The 22,217-nt window shown below is 37.6% G+C and overlaps 1 protein-coding gene across 2 annotated transcripts in view; it reads right to left on the bottom strand.

Moving 5' to 3' along the window:
• Positions 1–1,849: 1,849 nt before the first annotated feature.
• LOC136864087 (facilitated trehalose transporter Tret1-2 homolog) overlaps positions 1,850–22,217 on the bottom strand; it is a 462,248-nt gene continuing 441,880 nt past the window's right edge. For both annotated transcript variants that reach the window (XM_067140645.2, XM_067140643.2), the window contains one exon: positions 1,850–5,630. In XM_067140645.2, the coding sequence (XP_066996746.2) occupies positions 4,237–5,630 (1,394 nt within the window). In that variant the 3' untranslated portion in view covers positions 1,850–4,236. The remainder of the gene's footprint in view (positions 5,631–22,217) is intronic.

The raw sequence follows: 22,217 nt of genomic DNA, 5'->3' as shown, positions 1-22,217 counted from the left end.
TGACAAAAATAAAGCTTATGAAATCGTTTGAATTATGATGTTAAAATTTCAAATGATATCCTAGGTATTAAATAGCAGGAGGTTTGAAACAAATTTAACTGCTCAGAGAGTTAAATGGGGGTTAAGATCCAAAGAAAATATATTAATTCCTTCCTCTGAAATGGTTTAATATACAAAGACAAAATTTCAAATATCGGTATATATTTTAAATCCTATGTGTGATATAGGAAATATGTTTTAACGTTCCAGCCGTAATGTGTTAAATGAGGTTAGCTCCGTAAACAAAATTATTCATCCGTCCAAAACAGTTTGACGTGCAGATTTGTAATTTTACGAAAAGGGTCTTCTTTTATGTCCTAGGTGTAATGGGGTTTATATGGTGGTTGACTCTCAAAAACACAATATCCATTCTTCCGAAATAGTTTTGGGCACGAACATAATTTTGTTCATGAAGGGTGGTCTTCTATATCTTAAAATACATTCACCCCTTAGAAAGTATTCATTCCTCCATTACTGTTCGACGTACAAAGTCAAAATTTCACAGGTTGGTCGATTTTACATCCTAGATGTTAAATAAAATAGGGTTTAAAACATTCAAGTTATTCGGTATGGGGTACAAATGAGTGTTAGATCAGAAAATAAATAACCATTCACCCAAAACTGTTTGATGTACGAAGTGAGGGCGTATTTCACAGGTTCAGCTGACAGTGGACTCTCCAAAATGTAAAACTTCAAATAATAACTTTCAGTTAAAAACCATAGCAAAGCACAGGTATCTTGGTAGTATGTATATTTTTGCTTTTTTAAATTATCAGGTTAACTATCTAGTAGGGGCACTCCCGATACTTCAGGATTTATTCCTATCAACATTTACAATATTATAATATTTTAATACACAGTTCTAAATGAATAAGCATACAAAGTGGACTAAGTAATAACACAGGTAACAAGCATTACCTAGAAGTAACAACTGAGATAAGAGAGTAGGCATTGCTTATATAATAACGTATTTAGCCTCCGTGGCTCAGACGGCAGCGCGTTGGCCTCTCACCGCTGGATACCGTGGTTCAAATCCCGTCACTCCATGTGAGATTTGTGCTGGACAATGCGGAGGCGGGATAGGTTTTTCTCCGGGTACTCCGGTTTTCCCTGTCATCTTTCATTCCAGCAACACTCTCCATTCTCATTTCTTAACATCTATCAGTCATTAATAAATCACCTTGGGAGTGGCGACCCCATTGTAATAATAGCCTATATATGGTTCATTCATTTCATCCCTGACCCGGTCAAAAACTGGGAAAACCGGGCGAGTTGGCCGTGCGGTTAGGAGCGCGCAGCTGTGAGCTGGCATCCGGGAGACAGTGGGTTCGAACCCCACTGTCGGCAGCCCTGAAGATGGTTTTCTGTGGTTTCCCAATTTTTGCACCAGGCAAATGCTGGGGATGTACCTTAATTAAGGCCACGGCCGCTTCCTTCCGATTCCTAGGCCTTTCCTATCCCATTGTCGCCATAAGACCTATATGTGTCGGTGTGACGTAAAGCAACTAGCAAAAAACTGGAAAACATGTTGTAGGTTTTCACTCATTCAATAAGGTATTTATTTTTACAGTCTACTGATTATGAAGTGACTGAATGGACACTGAAAATTATCCGTCATGTTGCAAAAGCAAAACCTATTCAGGTCCTTATAATTTTCTCCACAAGGGAATATTCTACCCTCATTAGTTGTTCAAGGAACCTGATAAAACCCAAAGACACTTCATGGACACTTTTATAAATTTTTATTTCTGATTTTCACAGGGTTTAAGCAATGGCATGTTTTATGACATAAGAAAAGAAAGTACAAACATGGTTATAAAAACGTTTGTATTTATTCTTAAGAAGATTTTTTGAACATATTTTCACACTAGAGGTATGACATTCTGAAATATGAGGCTGAAAGTGTCTGCATCTTGAGACTGCATTGGTAATGGTTCTTATTACTATTGATTGTCTACTTGCTCATTCTGGAAAGATTCACTTCTTGAAACCTTTCTTGTGGTTTAAATTTTGTATATATTTTTCCCATCATATTGAAAAGACCATCTCTAATATGACTTTGATATTTTTCATTATGACAGACATCTGTAAATCTTATTTATACCCTTGCATTTACCATGAAATACATCTTAGACATGTGGTGTCGTTGTAAACAACTTAAAGAAGGGAATGAAATCTTGTAGGTATAGTAAATCCTACATGTGAAAGTTGTCAGAATCAGATACTGTGAAGTCCAGAAAATATCCATATCCCTGATGGGACCAGTTTCATGTTTTGCCAAGGAGACAAATAAAGAAAAGTGTGCAGCCCCTAATTTCGAGTTTCATTAGTTTTAGAAGCCGAAACACAATTTCCACAACCTCAAATAATTTACTCCGAAATATATACAACATTGCAATATAATATGTGGTGCAGGTGCACATTATGGAGTTCCTTTTAAGTGGGGTTAACTTCCCTAAATGGTTTATGGAACCTTACTTGAAGACTTCCTGTGCTAAAGGACTTGAGTTGTAGTGGCCCATAACCATAGTTAAGGACACATCTGATCAGTCAGTCTGCAGGATAGTTTCTGGAGGGAGACACCTCCAGCAGTCTATAGTGCAGTATATGTATGGGGCATATCTCTAGTGTGTATTGCATGATTGCTCATATCCGTATGTACAATTACTCTCGTACATTCGCACTGAGCCAGTTATAAAACAAATAATCAATACATTTTTAAATAATAGAACAACATTCATGTTCTATAAGAAGTTGTTCTCTGCTGGCTAAATGTCTATATTTCAAGTAAAACTAGCAATATTTACTTTCTTCATGTATAAAGTGGACAAAGTAGAAAGTAGATGGAACTGCATATATTACATGTTATAAGGCCTCAGACTTTCTTGAAAATCATTAATTCAGTCACCAGACTTCATTGCATCAGACAGTTTACTTGTATAATTTGTGGTGCCAAGCATTATTTTCAGATATGTGGTCTTCCTATTAATTTAAAAGCACACATTTCAGCATACATGTCAGAAAAATAATTCTTTCTGAGAATTGTATTTAAAAAATATATTTAGAAGGTGTTCTTCATAACTCTCTTTTTTACCATGCTGAATGGCAGTGAGAATATCTTTGTGACCTATTATTAATATGCAGTGCTTCTTATGACATGGAATATCTTCCTTTAAAGAATAAATACATCTAAAAGAATTCTGGCCTGGTGTAGTATTCCACATGGTGGAGATCTGTATTCACGTGACAATCAGTTGGCGGTCTTAAAGAACAACCTAGTAAGTACTATATTACAGGGGCTGGAAAAAATCAGAAGCAACATATACATAGCGATGCAATCCTTTGTAATTCCTGGCAATATGCTGCACCCATTGTCAGATGTATAGAAGGTGCAGGATACCAGTAACCGTGCTGCCTTTTGTTGATGTCCGTGATGGAGCGACCGGTCGCTAGATATATGGCATTTCATGTACGGAAATGCTTTGCTCGGAGTGGTTCCTTTAGTTTGGGGAACACATGAAAATCATAGGGACCCATGTCTGGTGAGCAGGGTGGATTCTCCAGGACCTCCTCCTACCTCCACCATGCCAGCAGTTCCCTCACAGGAATAATATTGTGACAGAGGGCATTGCTACTGGTATCCTATTCCTTCCACACATCTGGCAATAGGTGCAACATGTTTCAGAGCACTACACTGAAGGCCTATAGAGGTAGGGTGGTTCTAGAGTAAATGATTTCATATATATGTTGACACTAGTATTTTTCCAGCCGTCATATACGACATTTTCCTTGTTTTGGAAGGCTAGATGCTAACTTAAGTTTATCTCTCTAGCAAATGGCCGAATGGCTGGAGTAGCCTACTTCTTTCAACGACATGAATGATGACACTTAAAAAACATTATGAGTATTTAACATGAGACAGATAAAATAAAATATAAAAATAACAAATGGGATTTTAATTTGCTTCCATGAATGTACAACATCGAATGATGAGATGAGTGATTCATGTATAGATATTTTATCACAATACAGCTGAAATAAACTGGACCCAGCATTATATCTCCTCTTCACTTGTATTGCATCTTCCCTATTTACAGAGATCAGCTTCGCACGACATCAAAGGAGTTTTGGCACTGGTGTCGCATACGATACTGTGCAGCAAATAAAACATTATTCTAAAATGTTAATACTTCTCTCTTATGATGGCTGGGAATTAATGGCGACATGTACTGGATTCGAAGGTACTATGATGATAGGTTTCTCCAGACTGTCAAGAATGCGTTCTCTGTCTTGATCACCTGATCCATTTTTGATAAGTTCATTTGGTTTATTTGATTCCTTTTTGGACATAAAATACTCTTCTATTTCCAATAGTGTTTTGCCTTTTGTTTCTGGAAGCAAAAATATAACGAATATTGTACCCGCTAAAGATATAGAGCCATAAAAGAAGAACACTCCGTCAGTTCCCAATGAGTGCAACATCGATGGATAGATTTTTATAGCAATAAAACTAAAAACATATGCAACACATGTAGTGATACCACTTGCTAGTCCTCGGACATTGGATGGAAACACTTCACCAATCATTGCCCAGGGTAATGTAAGGAAACCGACGGTACTTGTAAGAATGTAAACAATAAGGGCAGTGACTGGTAACCAGCCATTACTTGGAATAAGGTTTACTTCGGGCTTAACTAGGCAAAGGTAGGTTGCTAATGCACCCATACATATTGTCATGCCAACTCCAGAAATTATTGAGGGAGCTCTTCGACCATATTTGTTGGATGCGAGACTTACAATTATTGACGTTATAACCCGAGCTACCCCAATCAACACTGTTGCCAGGTAGACATTTAATGTAACTCCAGCTTCCTTAACTATGTCCACAGCATAGAAGATCACCACGAAGATGCCTGAGAACTGCTGGAAAAAGAAGTAAGTGTTCATAATAAGCAATGGTTTGATAGTTTGTTGTTGAAAAAATGATTTTCTGAAGTTTGCCACCCAACTTGTGTGTTGGCGACGAGCATTTTGTTGTGCAATATTAGCAGTGATTGTGTCAATTTCTTCGTGGATGTACACCGGAGTTTTATACTGCGACGGAACTCCACGTAAACGTCTAAAACTCTTCTCAGCATCCTGAAACCGACCGTTTGACAACAACCACACTGGACTCTCTGGTAAGAAAAGTACCAAGACAGCTGCAACCATTGGGAATCCAGAGCAGATGAAGGCAACTAATCGCCAGTTCTCTTGGAGACACGATCCAAGTATGTAGACAGTCAGAATTCCTATGGAAATGAACACTGATGTCCATGTAACAAGCAGTCCTCGTAAAGAACTGTGGGCAATCTCAGCCAGGTACACTGTGGCTGGAATGCTGGCCATTCCAGTTCCAATACCAGTCAGGATCCTTCCAGCATACACCTGAGCCAAGAAGCCTTCTTCAGAGTGAGGAGCACATCCCAGCAATATCCACCCTATAACACAGGGCACGTTGAGGGCTAGAAGGGATGTCTTGCGCCCAAATCGATCCAGAAGGGGTCCAGAGAGCAGGCAACCAAAGGGCGTGGCTATAGCTGCTAGACTGGCTGAAACATAAGTAAAGAGCTCAGTTAATTTTCTGTGATAAGCTAATATTTAACAGTTTCCAACATCATGGACTGAATATGTTATATAAATAACATTTTCATACAATTACATATTTTCTGTTTTGAGAAAGCAAAGAACTGTTTCAGGGGAATACTAACATCTCGATTCACCAACAGGAAGTTCAAAAGTTTAACAAACAAGATTTCCACTTCCCCAGGTGCATATGATCATGAGATTCACTTAGCCTATGCCAAAAATTAGTACCATATTTATTCCTTGGGAGCAAAGGCAGCTGGGCATAGAGCTTTCTTTTCCTTCTATCGCTCCCAGGACCTTCGTGTTCTGTATAGAAGCGACATGGCTTTGTTTTTACTAACATCACTCTATATAGATTCAGCTTCATAATAAAATTATATGGAGAAAGTTTTGGAACATTACTGGTATTTGGAGAGATGCTAATTGTCTTTTAAGCAACTGATAATTAAGGATACTGTCGACTTACATACCATATTTCTCATGGCCTGTTTGATAACTTTGTTCATCCTAGTTTAAGAGAGTGAAATACTACTGAAAACTAAACAGAGCTGTAAAGAAGTTTTCCTGAATCTGGAAAAACTTCTACAGCTTGTACCAATACCTTACCTATTACAGACAGAAGAAAATGTCTGAGAGTTCATGTTGTAATGACATAAATGTCCTTATCTGTTGTTAAAATTAGTCTTATATATATATAACATCTATGAATCAGCAGAATCACTAATATGTAATACCGGTACTTATGTATGTATGTATGTATGTATGTATGTATGTATGTATGTATGTATGTATGTATGTATGTATGTATGTATGTATGTATGTATATATATATATATAAGTATTGTAACTTATTGGTTTTTCACCAGGGGCGTAGCCAGGTGGGGGTTACTGGGGGTTAGAACGTCACCCCCATTGGAAATTTTGCAAAAATAAAATCAACAGAAACTGACAATAAGCAAAATCAACAGAAACTGACAATAAGCAATAAACTAAATAAACATTCAGAGACATTAGAACCAACAGATCTGTAATTCACTTGTATCAGTGTCCTTATAATGACAAGTCATTCATACATCTTCATTGATTCTACTATCATTTTGTAATTACAACGCCCCCATTGGCCGATCCTGATTATGCTATTGTTTTTCGCCATGATGCAGAGCTTACTTGAGATTTTGGGTTACGGTATTACAAAATATAATGCATTCTCATGAATAATTTATTCACATCCGAAGAGAAAATTATAAAAGATATACAGAAAGAGATTCGACCCTTAACATAGGAATGGGTAGTGTGGTCATTTTGCCACACTGTGATATTTCAATAAGAAACGTGGTCACTATGGTCATCGAGGGTATCCACTGATACTGGAAATACTGGAAGTACTGTAATTGTACTGGAATTTAATATAGTTACTGGAAATAATGGAAATATGCTGGAATTTTGAACCATATACTGGAAAAATTATAAAATTTACCCGAACAAATATTATCATTCTTTATAATCTACCCTGGAAATTTGCACTCCAAAAGTCAAGGTAATAAGAATGATTGTTTAGGTTGGCATTACAACTTAAAGTGATTTTATTAAAAAGTAATACTTATGCAGTAGTATTAGTAGTATTTATGATTGTCCTGCTTTTGAAAGACCCAGATATGCCCTAGAATGTTACCTGAACTTTCGTGATACTGAATTGAACAAACCTCTATTTCATATATTTAAAAAACAATGTTGTTATAATAATAATAATCATCATCATCATCATCTGTTTACCCTCCAGGGTCGGCTTTTCCCTCGGACACAGCGAGGGATCCCACCTCTACCGCCTCAAGGGCAGTGTCCTGGAGCTTCAGACTCTTGGTCGGGGATACAACTGGGGAGAATGACCAGTACCTCGCCCACGCGGCCTCACCTGCTGTGCTGAACAGGGGCCTTGTGGAGGGATGGGAAGATTGGAAGGGATAGGCAAGGAAGAGGGGAGGAACCGGCCGTGACCTTATGTTAGGTACCATCCCGGCATTCGCCTGGAGGAGAAGTGGGAAACCACGGAAAACCACTTCCAGGATGGCTGAGGTGGGAATCGAACCCACCTCTACTCAGTTGACCTCCCGAGGCTGAGTGGACCCCGTTCCAGCCCTCATACCACTTTTCAAATTTCGTGGCAGAGCCGGGAATCGAACCCGGGCCTCCGGGGGTGGCAGCTAATCACGCTAATGTTGTTATAATAATAATTTTTACCTTTCATCCACTGCACCTTTAATAAGCTTTCATCATAATGTTCAATCTGTTGCAAATTGTATGTAATTGTTAAACTATAGCCCTAATATGCTTTTGCACAATACGGTTCCCTTCTATTTTCATTGGAAATTCAATAATAATGTAGTACGGTAGTAACAGTGCAGTTACTATAATAATGTGGATTTTCTCTGAAACCCAGCGTCGGGAATGACACCCTCATCGCCCAGCATCTCTCTTGGTGTTGTAGACAGTCGCTAACTTTCCATTTTCTACTAATACTGTTTTCAGTTTCCTTTCTCTTTTCCCTAATTCTTCTTATTTTGCAATACTTCAAGTATAATAAAAATGGATGCATTATATTCGTAACGTGCTACTGCCATAAACTCTCCATCGACGTTCTACGAGTTTCTGCAAACCTCGTCGCATGTGCATCTCCACATACTCTACAATTTTATATTTCTACAGGACTATATGCTATTATTATTATTATTATCTGCTCTGGTTATCAATACTTCTTCCTATCATCGGAATTACCTTACTTTTTGCTCACCTGTCGTTACCCTCCGACATTTTCTTGACACACTGACTGCTGTCTTTCTGTCTGCCTCGCACCTACTACGTCATCTGCCACGTCACATGATCTTTCTCGAATGAACTGGTCTTCGCTTCCGGGCGTGTATATATTGGACTGCTTGGCCCGTCTTGGGCAGACTGACATCATCTTCTGTAAATAGTGTGTGTGTGTGTGTGTGTGTGTGTGTGTGTGTGTGTGTGTGTGTGTGTGTGTGTGCGTGTGTGTGCGTGTGTGTAGGGGCTACGGACCTCGCACTGTTTGCCGTGTGCTGCGCCATTTTCTTCCCTACCAGCTGATGGAGTTATTCTGAAAGGACTTTGGTGAGCTAAACATATCATTTACTAAACTTGTTTTGGAAACTTTAAACTCGGCCTGTTCGGCATTTTGAGTGATGGCATGCTATGAAAACTTTCAAGGCCTTGGTTCGAGTCTAACTCCTTGCCACCTTCAAACTGATTAAGATGAATTGATTTTTAGTGCTGAATACTTGGTGATGTGGACTGAGCCTAAACATCGTCAAACAGAACTTTCTCAACCTTAGATGATTCTGGAAAACATCTATTGGCAGATCAAACATTCTCCAGCATTACGCAGTCGGAGTTTCCTTTCTTTTCATCCTCACTTATCCTTATTGTACTGATCCTCCTTTTTACCCTACCCTTTTTCTCTTTTATTAGGTGTATATGCTTTTTATATTAGGGCGCCCTGGAGGCGTATTCGGTTTTTTTAGTGTGGCCAAATATTTCTTGATCTTCATGGTAAAAGTGTACTTGTTCCCTCCAAATTTGATTAGATAATAATATTAATATTTATCATTTGAGGTGATTGCGTGTGTGACACCTCTCTTTAAAAAAATAATTGAGAAAACTGGTTTTGTGATCTAGTTCCATTATATGGTCAAGACTCACGCTGACACAGTGTTCTATGTAACGATTTTTGTAATTTTGTCAAAACTTATCTGTGGGTTAGTCCCCTTTCGAAAACTTTTCCTCTAAACGGGGACCCGAGCTATTTTGCCTTTGTAATCAATGTCTGGGATTTTTGCTTGGACTATATCTTCTTGGTTAACAAGGTGTATATTGTGATAAACTTTTTTCACCAATTTTATTGACAAAAAAAAAAAGAGTTGTTCTCTCAAAGGTTTAGAAACTCTAATTAAGAAATTTATCATCTGAGATGATTATCTGTACAACTCTGGAAAAACTGTTAAAGCACGGACCTTGCATGGCAGTTCCTTTTTAATCTCTTATATATATATATACTATCTGCGCACTTTTTAGTGATAGATTTACACCCTAGTCCTGAAGCGGTCGACTTCGGTTATCTTCGAGATTCGTATTGGCAACCTTTGAAACACAAACTAAGAATCGCTTATCATCGCTGTGCGCCATCTGGCGTACACTTTAAGTACTCGTACTGTTGTTGTTTACAAATCAAAGCCGAACTATAGAATTCATGCTAGGATCGCGTTTCGCAACGGGAAATGTTATATAGTATTAAATATTGTGTGTGTGACACAGTTGTTTGCTTAAAATAATAAAGGTTTATAAAATTCATATCGATCGATCATATTATCGATTCAATTCAGATTTCATTTCCATTCAGTTGGCAATATTAACGGAACCCTTCTTACTTCTCCAACGATTACAAAAATCTATCACTAAAAAGTGCGCGCATAGTATATATATTGGTCAATTTAATTTTGTAGGGTTTAGCTTAATTATCCCTTTGCTACTATTCCTAAAATGTCCAGGGTATATTTGAGGATCTATTTTCTCCAAAAATGTTAGTGTGTACTGTATTCTCGTTTAAAGCTGCTGTTCCAATCTAAAAAATGTTATGAAAGGTGGTGTTCTTTTTTGATGTTTGGTACCTACCACGGTGAACCTCTCCTACTATCCCCCCCCAGTACTGCTTCCGCTCACTCTGCTCCTTTCTTGTTTGATGTGATCGACTTCTCGGTGCAGTGTTGCCTATGCACAGACATCGTTTGGCAGTTTTTTTCTTACAATCAGGATGGAAAGATTAGTTTTGGAGAAAGCTCTCAAGATATCTTCACTATATTGCACAATACGTCACATATGGTAGCAGACATTCCTTTCTTCCTCATTCCCATCATATTCTCTTGTTTAAATTGATACAATTTTTTGGTTTCTCCTTAGATCTTTTCGCATTTTGTTTTGGTTATTCTCGTAACACTATGGCTTGCTTTTCGGATAATTTTTGCTTGGGCGACGATAGCGATTTATCTCCACCCCCAGTATATCATACTCGGTCTTTACCTGAGGTTTCCACTAGTAACTTAATCTCCTTTTCTGATACCCCAACATTATCTTCCCGTGTTAATTCTCCCGATTTGCTCACTGATTCAGAGGGCAAGCCCTCTTCATTAGCTCAACTTCATTCTATGCCTCCCGATCCACATCTTTACCCCCTCCCCTTTCACTACCTCAATACACGTCTGTTGATACCTCTCTCAATGTACAGATCATAAAACAATCTCTTGATCAAGTCCCTAAATTACAATCTACTGATCCTCGTAGTTTGACCTTGTGGCTCTTTTCTGCACGAAAATTTCTAAATATTGGTTTAGCTTCTTTTCCTCAGTTAATGGGATTACTGTCTCCTAAAACTACCGTTCTTTTTACTAAATTTTGGGTTGATAATATGTTAAGTTTTTCCAATTGGTATCAACTTCGGAATGCCATACACAACTATTTCTTACCTTACGAAATACGTTGCAAGCTGAGCCTTGAATTTATTCGTCGTCATCAACTTCCCACCGAACCTGGTCATGACTATCTTGATTCGATTACGACCTATAGTGATATTTTAAACATTGCTCACTCTGTCAATGACTTAATTTCTATCGTCCAATTCTACGCTACTCCTTCCTTTCGCAGCTTTTCGATGCCTTAAATCCTCCTACGTCCATGCTTCAGCTTTTTAATTTAGCTCAATCTCACGCCATTCATTCTCTGGGAGATATTTCTTATTACTCATCTATCCCACCTCCTCTCGATTCTCGTCCTTTACCTTCTACATCCGTTTCTTCTGGTAATACTCCTTCTCCTATTATTTGCTTCCGTTGTAAAGGAAAGGGTCATATATCTCGGAATTGTGCTACTCCCTATTTGGGAAACGTGGCTTACCCGCGTCATTAGACAGTAGGCGTAATAATGGGCAAAATCTGTCTTCTGTTGTTCAGTCCCTCTCTACTCTTGTTTCAAATGTTCGATCTTTGCCGTCTGAATTTTCTTCTCAACTTGTTTTTTACGGAAAGTTCGTCATTTGTACCTCCTACTTCTCATATTGTCTTGACTATTAATAATGTCCCCTCAGTCGCTCTTCTTGATTCAGGGGCTGCTGTTTCTTTAATCAGTTTGTCTTTCTTTGAATCTCTGAAAAAGGTATTTTCTCACCTTCATTTTCTTCCTTCTACTGTCGGTTGTGTTTCGGCTTCTAATCACCCTATTGATGTTTTTGGTCATATTTCTCTCACGGTTAAAATTCAACATTTTCCTTGGCCGTTTACCTTTCTTGTTGTTTCGGAATTATCTTCTCTTATTTTAGGCTATGATTTTTTCCCACACGGGTCTTATTTTTGATTCCGTAAACTCTACGGTTTCTTTTCATTTTTCTTCAACGGTTATTCCATTAATTAATATTGCTGATTATCCTTCTTCAACTTCATCCATGTCTCACAGTATCAATTCTATTCATTCTGATCAAATTGATTCTTTGTCAACTGAATTTTCTGATGTCATTACTCCTGTTCTTGGTACGGTCAAAGATTTCAAGGCTCATATTGACTTAATTGATTCTACTCCTGTTCGTTCAACCCCTATTTTCTCAGCCCTCCTCGCATGAAAATTTTAAATCAATTAATTGTTAAAATGCTTCAGGACAAAACTATAATTCCTTCTTCTTTTAATTATGCTTCCCCTGCCTTTATTGTCGATAAACCCGATGGATCTTCGAGATTCATCGTAGATTATCGTAAATTAAATGGCCGTATACTCTACTATTCCTATCCTATGCCCAAATTGCAGTCCGCTTTTCAACATTTTTCCAACGCCAAATATTACTCCATTTTCGATCTTAATTCTGCATACAATCAAATTCCCCTAGACGAAATTAGCTCCCGTTACACTGCCTTTATTACTCCTAATGGTCTTTTTCAGTTTCAGAATGTTCCTTTCGGACTTAATTTACGTTCTCAAATTATGCAACGCTTTGTTGATTCACTTTTTTCTGACATAAAATATCAATATTTGTTCCCATTTATTGACGATAATTTGATCTGTTCCCCTGATCTTTCCACTCACCTACAGCATATTCGTGAAGTCTTAACGCGTCTTCGTTCCGTGGGTTTAACGGTTAATCCTTCTAAAGTCTTAATTGCTCAAGCTTCGATTAAGATTTTAGGTCATATTCTCAGTTCTAACGGTGTTGCTGTCGATCCGGATAGGGTTTCTGCCATCCATAAAATCCCACCTCCAAAGAACTTAAAGCAGTTACGTTCCTTTCTTGGTATGGTTGGATTTTATGGAAAATATATACCTAATTTTTCCCATATTTCCGAACCTCTTAACTTATTGAAACGCAAAGGCGTAAAGTTTCACTGGGGTGACTTACAGCAAAATGCCTTTTCCTGTTTAAAAACAAAACTATCCCAAGCTCCTCTTTTACAAATTCCTGATTTTAACATTACATTTGAGCTTTCTACTGATGCTTCCGATGTCGCCATTGGCGCTGTCTTGCAACAAACTATACAGGGCGAATCCCGCCCTATTGCCTATTATATTCGTTTACTATCACCTGTGGAACGTAAATATTCCGTTTATGAACGGGAAGCACTTGCTTTAATCCTTTCAATTGAACATTTTTCCGACTATCTCGATCATAGAGAGTTTATCGTGAGCACTGACAACCAAGCACTTTCTCGGTTACTTAATAATGCTCCGAAAATTGGACGTACTGGTCGCTGGTTGCTTCGTTTGTCACGTTTCAAATTCTCTCTGAAATGTATTTCTGGTTTTCAAAATTCGGTCGCTGATGCGTTGTCTCGCCTATTTGACGATCATCATCTTGCTGATTCCGAAATACACCACCTTCCGGTTTCTATGGTAAATTCTATTTCTTCTCTTACTGATTGTCCTTTGTCCTTTCAGTCCTGCCAAGACCATCAAAATCTCGATCCATACTGCCAGCAATTGAAAAACGATATTTCTTCTAATGATTATTCTGGGCCTTTTCGCATTGTAAATCAACTCCTTGTCTTTAAACCTACTCCTCGGGCTACTCCTCGTCTGGTTCTCCCCTCCGCATTACGCCCCATGATATTTCAATATTTTCATGGGTCCCCTACTGGTGGACATTTTGGAATGGCGAAATCTTATTCTCGCATTGCCTCTCAGTTTTATTGGCCCCAAATGCGAAAGGATGTTTTTTCTTGGGTCCGATCTTGCGACCTGTGTCAAAAGCATAAGCCACAAAATCATCAACCTTTTGGGACATACGCAGCCTCTCCCTCTACTTACCCGGCCGAGAAATTCTATATCGACATTGTCGGTCCTTTGGTCAAATCTTCCAAATCAAACTCCTGCATCTTTACTTTATTGGATGGTTTTTCCAAATTTCTTGTTGTACGCCCATTACGTAACATTTCTTCCCAGATTATCATTAATTTACTAACTAATCACGTTTTTCCTCTTATAGGCATTCCTACAATTCTGGTCTCTGATAACGCGTCAATTTTTACTTCCAAAGTTTTTTATAATTTCTGTTTTTCTTATGGTATCAAAAAGGTCTGTACCTCACCCTATCACCCTCAGGCAAATGTTGTTGAACGTTACCACTGGAATCTTAAATCTTTTCTTTCCATTTTTTATTCCCAAGATCAAACGTCATGGGATACTGAACTCCCTCACTTTTGTTTAGCCTTAAATGCTACTGTTAATGATTCTACCTCCTTTTCTCCCGCCAAACTCTTCTTGGGAAGAGATCTTCATACTCCTTTATCTTTAAACTGGAACTTGCCCTCTTTATTGCTTACCCCGCCTCATTTACTCACTGACTCTCAACTACGGGAAGCTCTTGGTAATTTAAATCACGCCAGAGAACTTTACCGTAAAACATGTAATTCCCGTCTTCGTCCGCCTAAGTTCAAGCATTTTGATCAGGTTTTGTTAAAAAACCATCCCATTAGTTCTACCCAACATCATATTTCGGCTAAGCTTTCCCCTATATGGATTGGCACATACCGAATTCTTTCTTTCCCCTCTTTGGTTACTGCTCAATTGCAGTCTCTCTCCAACCCTTATGATATTCGGCAGGCCCATTTTTCCGAACTTAATAAATTTTCCTCCTGAACCTTCTTGCGTACTGAGGGAGAGTTCTTTCATGTTTCTTGTCTGGTATTTGGATTTACTCTCTGTTTGCTTTGTTTGTTCTGGTCCACATCTCTGAAAATTTATTTTACTGTTTTTGGCTCACCCAGTCCTTTTTCCCTCCATCCACACACACTTTTGATGTCAGACTATCCCATGCCCCATTCTTGTATTGTACTTGCTTTTTATTTTCATGGGAAACTTCCTGTAATTTTTATATTTGGCCACTTTAAGTCTATTATGCATTGGTCCGGACCGCCTTCCATTGTTCCTACTTCCTTTTTCTTTCTTTTTCCCTTTCTTTTCTCTTTCTCTGTTTTCCTTGTTTTGCTTGCTTCTTTGTTTTCCATACTTCTGCTGTTCCTTTTTGCCTTTTTCCGATACTGCGCTTCTTCTGGTCGCCGATCATCGAATCCAGTGGAGGAGCTGCTCTTGGACATACCTGCTGCTGCTACGCCTACCTGCTTTCGCCCATCCTTCGGATTCCGCCCGGTGGCAGGAATATGTAACGTGCTACTGCCATAACCTCTCCATCGACGTTCTACGAGTTTCTGCAAACCTCGTCGCATGTACATCTCCACATACTCTACAATTTTATGTTTCTACAGGACTATATGCTCTTATTATTATCTGCTCTGGTTATCAATACTTCTTCCTATCATCGGAATTACCTTACGTTTTGCTCACGTGTCGTTACCCTCCGACATTTTCTTGACACACTGACTGCTGTCTTTCTGTCTGCCTCGCACCTACTACGTCATCTGCCACGTCACATGATCTTTCTCGAATGAACTGGTCTTCGCTTCCGGGCGTGTATATATTGGACTGCTTGGCCCGTCTTGGGCAGACTGACATCATCTTCTGTAAATAGTGTGTGTGTGTGTGTGTGTGTGCGTGCGCGCGCGCGTGTGTGTGTGTGTGTGTGTGTGTGTGTGCGTGTGTGTAGGGGCTACGGACCTCGCACTGTTTGCCGTGTGCTGCGCCATTTTCTTCCCTACCAGCTGATGGAGTTATTCTGAAAGGACTTTGGTGAGCTAAACATATCATTTACTAAACTTGTTTTGGAAACTTTAAACTCGGCCTGTTCGGCATTTTGAGTGATGGCATGCTATGAAAACTTTCAAGGCCTTGGTTCGAGTCTAACTCCTTGCCACCTTCAAACTGATTAAGATGAATTGACTTTTAGTGCTGAATACTTGGTGATGTGGACTGAGCCTAAACATCGTCAAACAGAACTTTCTCAACCTTAGATGATTCTGGAAAACATCTATTGGCAGATCAAACATTCTCCAGCATTACGCAGTCGGAGTTTCCTTTCTTTTCATCCTCACTTATCCTTATTGTACTGATCCTCCTTTTTATCCTACCCTTTTTCTCTTTTATTAGGTGTATATGCTTTTTATATTAGGGCGCCCTGGAGGCGTATTCGGTTTTTTTAGTGTGGCCAAATATTTCTTGATCTTCATGGTAAAAGTGTACTTGTTCCCTCCAAATTTGATTAGATAATAATATTAATATTTATCATTTGAGGTGATTGCGTGTGTGACACCTCTCTTTAAAAAAATAATTGAGAAAACTGGTTTTGTGATCTAGTTCCATTATATGGTCAAGACTCACGCTGACACAGTGTTCTATGTAACGATTTTTGTGATTTTGTCAAAACTTATCTGTGGGTTAGTCCCCTTTCGAAAACTTTTCCTCTAAACGGGGACCCGAGCTATTTTGCCTTTGTAATCAATGTCTGGGATTTTTGCTCGGACTATATCTTCTTGGTTAACGAGGTGTATATTGTGATAAAGATTTTTCACCAATTTTATTGACAAAAAAAAAAGAGTTGTTCTCTCAAAGGTTTAGAAACTCTAATTAAGAAATTTATCATCTGAGATGATTATCTGTACAACTCTGGAAAAACTGTTAAAGCACGGACCTTGCATGGCAGTTCCTTTTTAATCTCGTATATATATATATATATATATATATATTGGTCAATTTAATTTTGTAGGGTTTAGCTTAATTATCCCTTTGCTACTATTCCTAAAATGTCCAGGGTATATTTGAGGATCTATTTTCTCCAAAAATGTTAGTGTGTACTGTATTCTCGTTTAAAGCTGCTGTTCCAATCTAAAAAATGTTTTGAAAGGTGGTGTTCTTTTTTGATGTTTGGTACCTACCACGGTAAACCTCTCCTACTATCCCCCCCCCCCCCCAGTACTGCTTCCGCTCACTCTGCTCCTTTCTTGTTTGATGTGATCGACTCCACGGTGCAGTGTTGCCTATGCACAGACATCGTTTGGCAGTTTTTTCTTACAACCGGGATGGAAAGATTAGTTTTGGAGAAAGCTCTCAAGTTATCTTAACTATATTGCACAATACGTCACATATTATATCTATATCTATATATATAAAGTAGCTTGTCCTGACTGACTGACTGACTGACTGACTGATTCATCATCGCCGAGCCAAAACTACTGGACATAAAGAAATGAAATTTTGGGGATATATTCATATTAAGATGTAGGTGCTCGCTAAGAGAGGATTTTTGGATATTCCGTCGCTAAGGGGGTGAAAAGGGGGGTGAAATTTTAAAATGAGTGTGTCTATATCTCAAAACTTTAAAAGTTTACAGATGTGAAAATTGGTATTTAGAATCTTCTCTAAAAATAAGGAAACACGTATTTTTTTGTTTTCAGACAATCACAATAGGAGGGGTGAAAAAGGGTGAAAAAGGGGTTGAATGCCTTTAATCCGGATACGCTACTTATATCTCAGAAACTGAAGATATTACAGACCTCAAAATTCGTACTTTTGATCGCTGTGAAAAATAAAGAAACACATATTTTTTTGTTTTTGGAAAATCCAATTAATGCGAGGGTGAAAGGGGGGGTGAATTTTTAAAATGAGTGCATCTATATCTCAAAAGTTTTAAAGTTTAGAGATGTAAAAATTAGTATTTAGAATCTTCATTAAAAATAAAGGAACACGTATTTTTTTTGTTTTCGGAAAATCCTAATAGGAGGGGTGAAAAGGGGTGAAAAATGTGTTGAATGCCTTTAAAGAGAATACATATATCTCAGAAACTGAAGATATTACAGACCTCAAAATTGGTACTTTTGATCGCTTTCAAAAATAAAGAAACATATTTTTTTGTTTTTGGAAAATCCAATTAATGCGAGGGTGAAAAGGGGGGTGAATTTTTAAAATGAGTGCATCTATATCTCAAAAGTTTTAAAGTTTAGAGATGTAAAAATTGGTATTTAGAATCTTCATTAAAAATAAAGGAGCACGTACTTTTTTGTTTTCGGAAAATCCCAATAGGAGGGCTGAAAAGGGGTGAAAAATGGGTTGAATGCCTTTAAAGAGAATACTTATATCTTAGAAACTGAATATATCACAGACCTGAAAATTGGTATTTGGAATTTACTTTAAAAATGAAGAAACAGGTATTTTTTCGTTTTGGGAAAATCCAAATAATGGGGGGTGAAAAGGGGGATGAAATTTTTAAAATGAGTGTATCTATATCTCAAAACTTTTAAAGTTTATAGATGTAAAATTTGGTATTTAGAAATCTCCTTTAAAAATAAAGAAACACGTACTTTTTTGTTTTCGGAAAATCCTAATAGGAAGGGTGAAAAAGGGTGAAAAATAAGGTTGAATGCCTTTAATGAGGCTACTTATATTTCAGAACCTGAAGATATTACAGACCTGAAAATTGGTATTTGGGATCTACTTTAAAAATAAAGAAACAGGTATTTTTTCGTTTTTGGAAAATCCAAATAATGGGGGTTGAAAATGGGGGTGAATTTTTAAAATGAGTGTGTCTACATCTTTAAACTTTAAAAGTTTAAACATGTAAAAATTGGTATTTAGAATCTCCTTTAAAAATAAAGGAACACGTATTTTTTGTTTTCTGTAAATCCCAATAGGAGGGGTGTAAAAGGGTTGAATCTCTTTATGAGGACACATATATCTCAGAAACTGAAGATATTACAGAACTGAGAATTTGTATATGGGATCTCCTTTAAAAATAAAGAAACACGTATTTTATGTTTTTGGAAAAACCAATTAATGGCGGTTTACTGGAGTGAAAAATTGGGGTGAATTTTTTGAAAGACTATATCTACAGAATATCTGAGAAAGGTAAAATGTTACAGACGTAAAAAGTGGGTATTTGTAATTTCCTGTAAATGTAAAGAAACATGGGTGATTCGTTTTTGGAAACTCCACTTAAGGGGAAATAAAAAGGGGTGAAATTTTAAAATGAGAATATGTACAGTATACATCAAAAAACTTAACATGTTACAGAAGTGAAAATGGTATTTTTATCTCTATTAAAAACAAAGAAACGTGTATTTTTAGTTTTCGGAAATACCACTTGGGTGGAAGGGGGGCTGTGTGTAAAAGTGACTGAAAATGGTGTCGATTTCTTTTAACTAGGCTACTGATATCTCAAAAATGAAGACGTTACATACGTGAAATTTGATATTTGGAATCTGCTTTAAAAGTAAAGAAACACGTATTTTCGGAAAATCCAATGAAGGGGGGGGGGGGGAAGAATTGAAAAATTAGTTGACTTAATTGTATGAGAATACATACATGTAATAAAAACTAAAGTTGTTACAGACGTGAAAATTGGTATTTGGCTCTCCTTTAAAAACAAAGAAAAACGCTTTTCGAAGGGGAAACCATCTTGGGCGGCGGGAGTGAAAAGGAGTTGAATTCCTTTCATGAGGACACACAAATCAAAAACTGAAGAAGTTAAGAGTCGTGATAATTGGTATTTAGAAGATCATTTACTATTAAAGAAACAAGTATTTTTCCCGGAAAATTCACCTGCGGGGGGGGGGGGGGTGAAAGGAAGTGAAAAAAGGTGAATTATTTTTATGGGGATACTTATATCTCAAAACTGAAGGTAAAAGACGTGAACATTGGTGTTTGGAATCTCCTTTAAACATAAAGAAACACGCCTTCTTTTAATTTTTCTTTGGGCGGGGGGTGGAAATATACTTAACGGCGGTGGTGTGTAAAAGGAGGTGAGACCAATTGATTTTACTTTTCATAACGTACTTATAAGGAGCCTCCGTTTCTCACTCGGCAGCGCGCCGGCCTCTCACAGCTGGGTTCCGTGGTTCAAATCCCGATCACTCCATGTGATATTCGTGCTGGACAAATCGGAGGCGGGACAGGTTTTCTTCGGACACTCCGGTTTTCCCTGTCATAATTCATTCCAGCAACACTGTAAAATATTTAATTTCATTTGTCATTCATCGCTCATTGCCCCAGAGGAGTGCTTCGGCAGCCGGCACAATTCCTACTGTCGCCGCTAGATGGGGGCTTTATTCATTCCATTCCTGACCCTGTCGAATGGCTGGAAACAGGCTGTAGATTTTCGATGTACTTATTCGGATCATAAACCGATCATTTTTAATCTTTCCTGGGTTCGATTTCAATAGCCATCTTTTCCTTCGGAGAACATTCTTAGATTGCAGTAGACTCTCCTGGCATATAAATAAAAATTTAAACACATTTGAAATAAAGGATAGGAATGAGATTGACCGTCAAATTATTCACCTCTATAATAAGGTCAATAATGCACGGAAGTATATCATTCCTATCGCCAGAAATCCCGCACACTTGCCTACGCGCGACAATGGTGCTGGTCACATTGTCAACAATGACAATGGTAGCAGATGTAATTTGCATCTTGCTGTGGGGTCCAGAACATATAATAATAATAATAATAATAATAATAATAATAATAATAATAATAATAATAATAATAATAATAATAATAATAATAATAATAATAATAATAATAATAATAATAAAGTTCTGGACTGTCGTCAAATTGTGCGGACCGCGCTGGAAACGGGTCCTGGCCTGGTAATGACTACGAATACAGTCAAGCCGCGGGTTCAGTACTGCCAAGGCACCCAAGACGACACCACGCCGGATCTCCGTCAGGATTTGATCCATACTAAAAATGCTTATAGGAAAAGATGGCAAAGATTTAGGGACCGAACTGACCGCGTGGAATACCTGGACCTACCTCGCGAAGTACGAAATCGATTGTTGGAAAGAAATATTGAAAAATGTGAGGAACTTTGCCGTAATCTCTCAGAAAACGAGTCAGATCGGAGGATTATATATAAAACGTTAAGCATTTAATTATAAATTTCAGTATAATACCGTAGCGAAGCACGGGTATCTTGCTAGTATATATATAAAATAACTTGTCCTGACTGACTGACTGACTGATTCATCATCGCCGAGCCAAAACTACTGGACATAAAGAAATGAAATTTTGGGGATATATTCATATTAAGATGTAGGTGCTCGCTAAGAGAGGATTTTTGGATATTCCTTCTCTAAGGGGGTGAAAAGGGGGGTGAAATTTTAAAATGAATGTATCTATATCTCAAAACTTTAAAGGTTTACAGATGTAAAAATTGGTATTTAGAATCCTCTTTAAAAATAAGGAAACACGTATTTTTTTGTTTTCAGAAAATTCCAATAGGAGGGGTGAAAAGGGTGAAAATGGGGAAAAATGGGTTGAATGCCTTTAATCAGGATACCGGTACTGATATCTCAGAAACTGAAGATATTACAGACCTGAAAATTGGTACTTTTGATCTCTTTTAAAAATAAAGAAACACGTATTTTTTGGTTTTTGGAAAATCCAATTAAAGGGAGGGTGAAAAGGGGGTGAATTTTTAAAATGAGTGAATCTATATCTCCAAACTTTTAAAGTTTGCAGATGTAAAAATTGGCATTTAGAATCTTCATTAAAAATAAAGAAACACGTATTTTTTCGTTTTCGGAAAATCGCAATAGGAGGAGTGAAAAGGGGTGAAAAAAGGGTTAAATGCCTTTAATGAGTCTACTTATATCTCAGAAACTGAAGATATTACAGACCTGAAAATTTGTGTTTGGGATCTCCTTTAAAAATAGAGAAACACGTACTTTTTTTGTTTCTGGAAAATCCAATTAAGAGGGGGTGAAAAGGGGGTAATATTTTAAAATGAGTGTATCTATATCTCAAAACTTTTAAAGGTTATAGATGTGAAAATTAGTATTTAGAATCTCCTTTAAAAATAAAGAAACATCTATATTTTGTTTTCGGAAAATCCTAATAAGAAGGGTGGAAAAGTCTGAAAAAGTTGTCCAACGCCTTTCATGAGTCTACTTATATTTCAGAACCTGAATATATTACAGATCTGAAAATTGGTGTTTGGGGTCTCCTTTAAAATAAAGAAACACGTATTTTTTGTTTTTGGAAAATCCAATTAATGGGGGGGGTGAAAAGGGGGTGATTTTTTAAAATGAGTGTATCTATATCTCAAAACTTT

This window comes from Anabrus simplex, chromosome 2 (assembly GCF_040414725.1).
Source record: "Anabrus simplex isolate iqAnaSimp1 chromosome 2, ASM4041472v1, whole genome shotgun sequence".
NCBI lineage: Eukaryota > Metazoa > Arthropoda > Insecta > Orthoptera > Tettigoniidae > Anabrus > Anabrus simplex.
The sequence above is the reverse complement of the archived record's forward strand: the minus strand, read 5'-3'. Positions and strand labels throughout refer to the sequence as shown.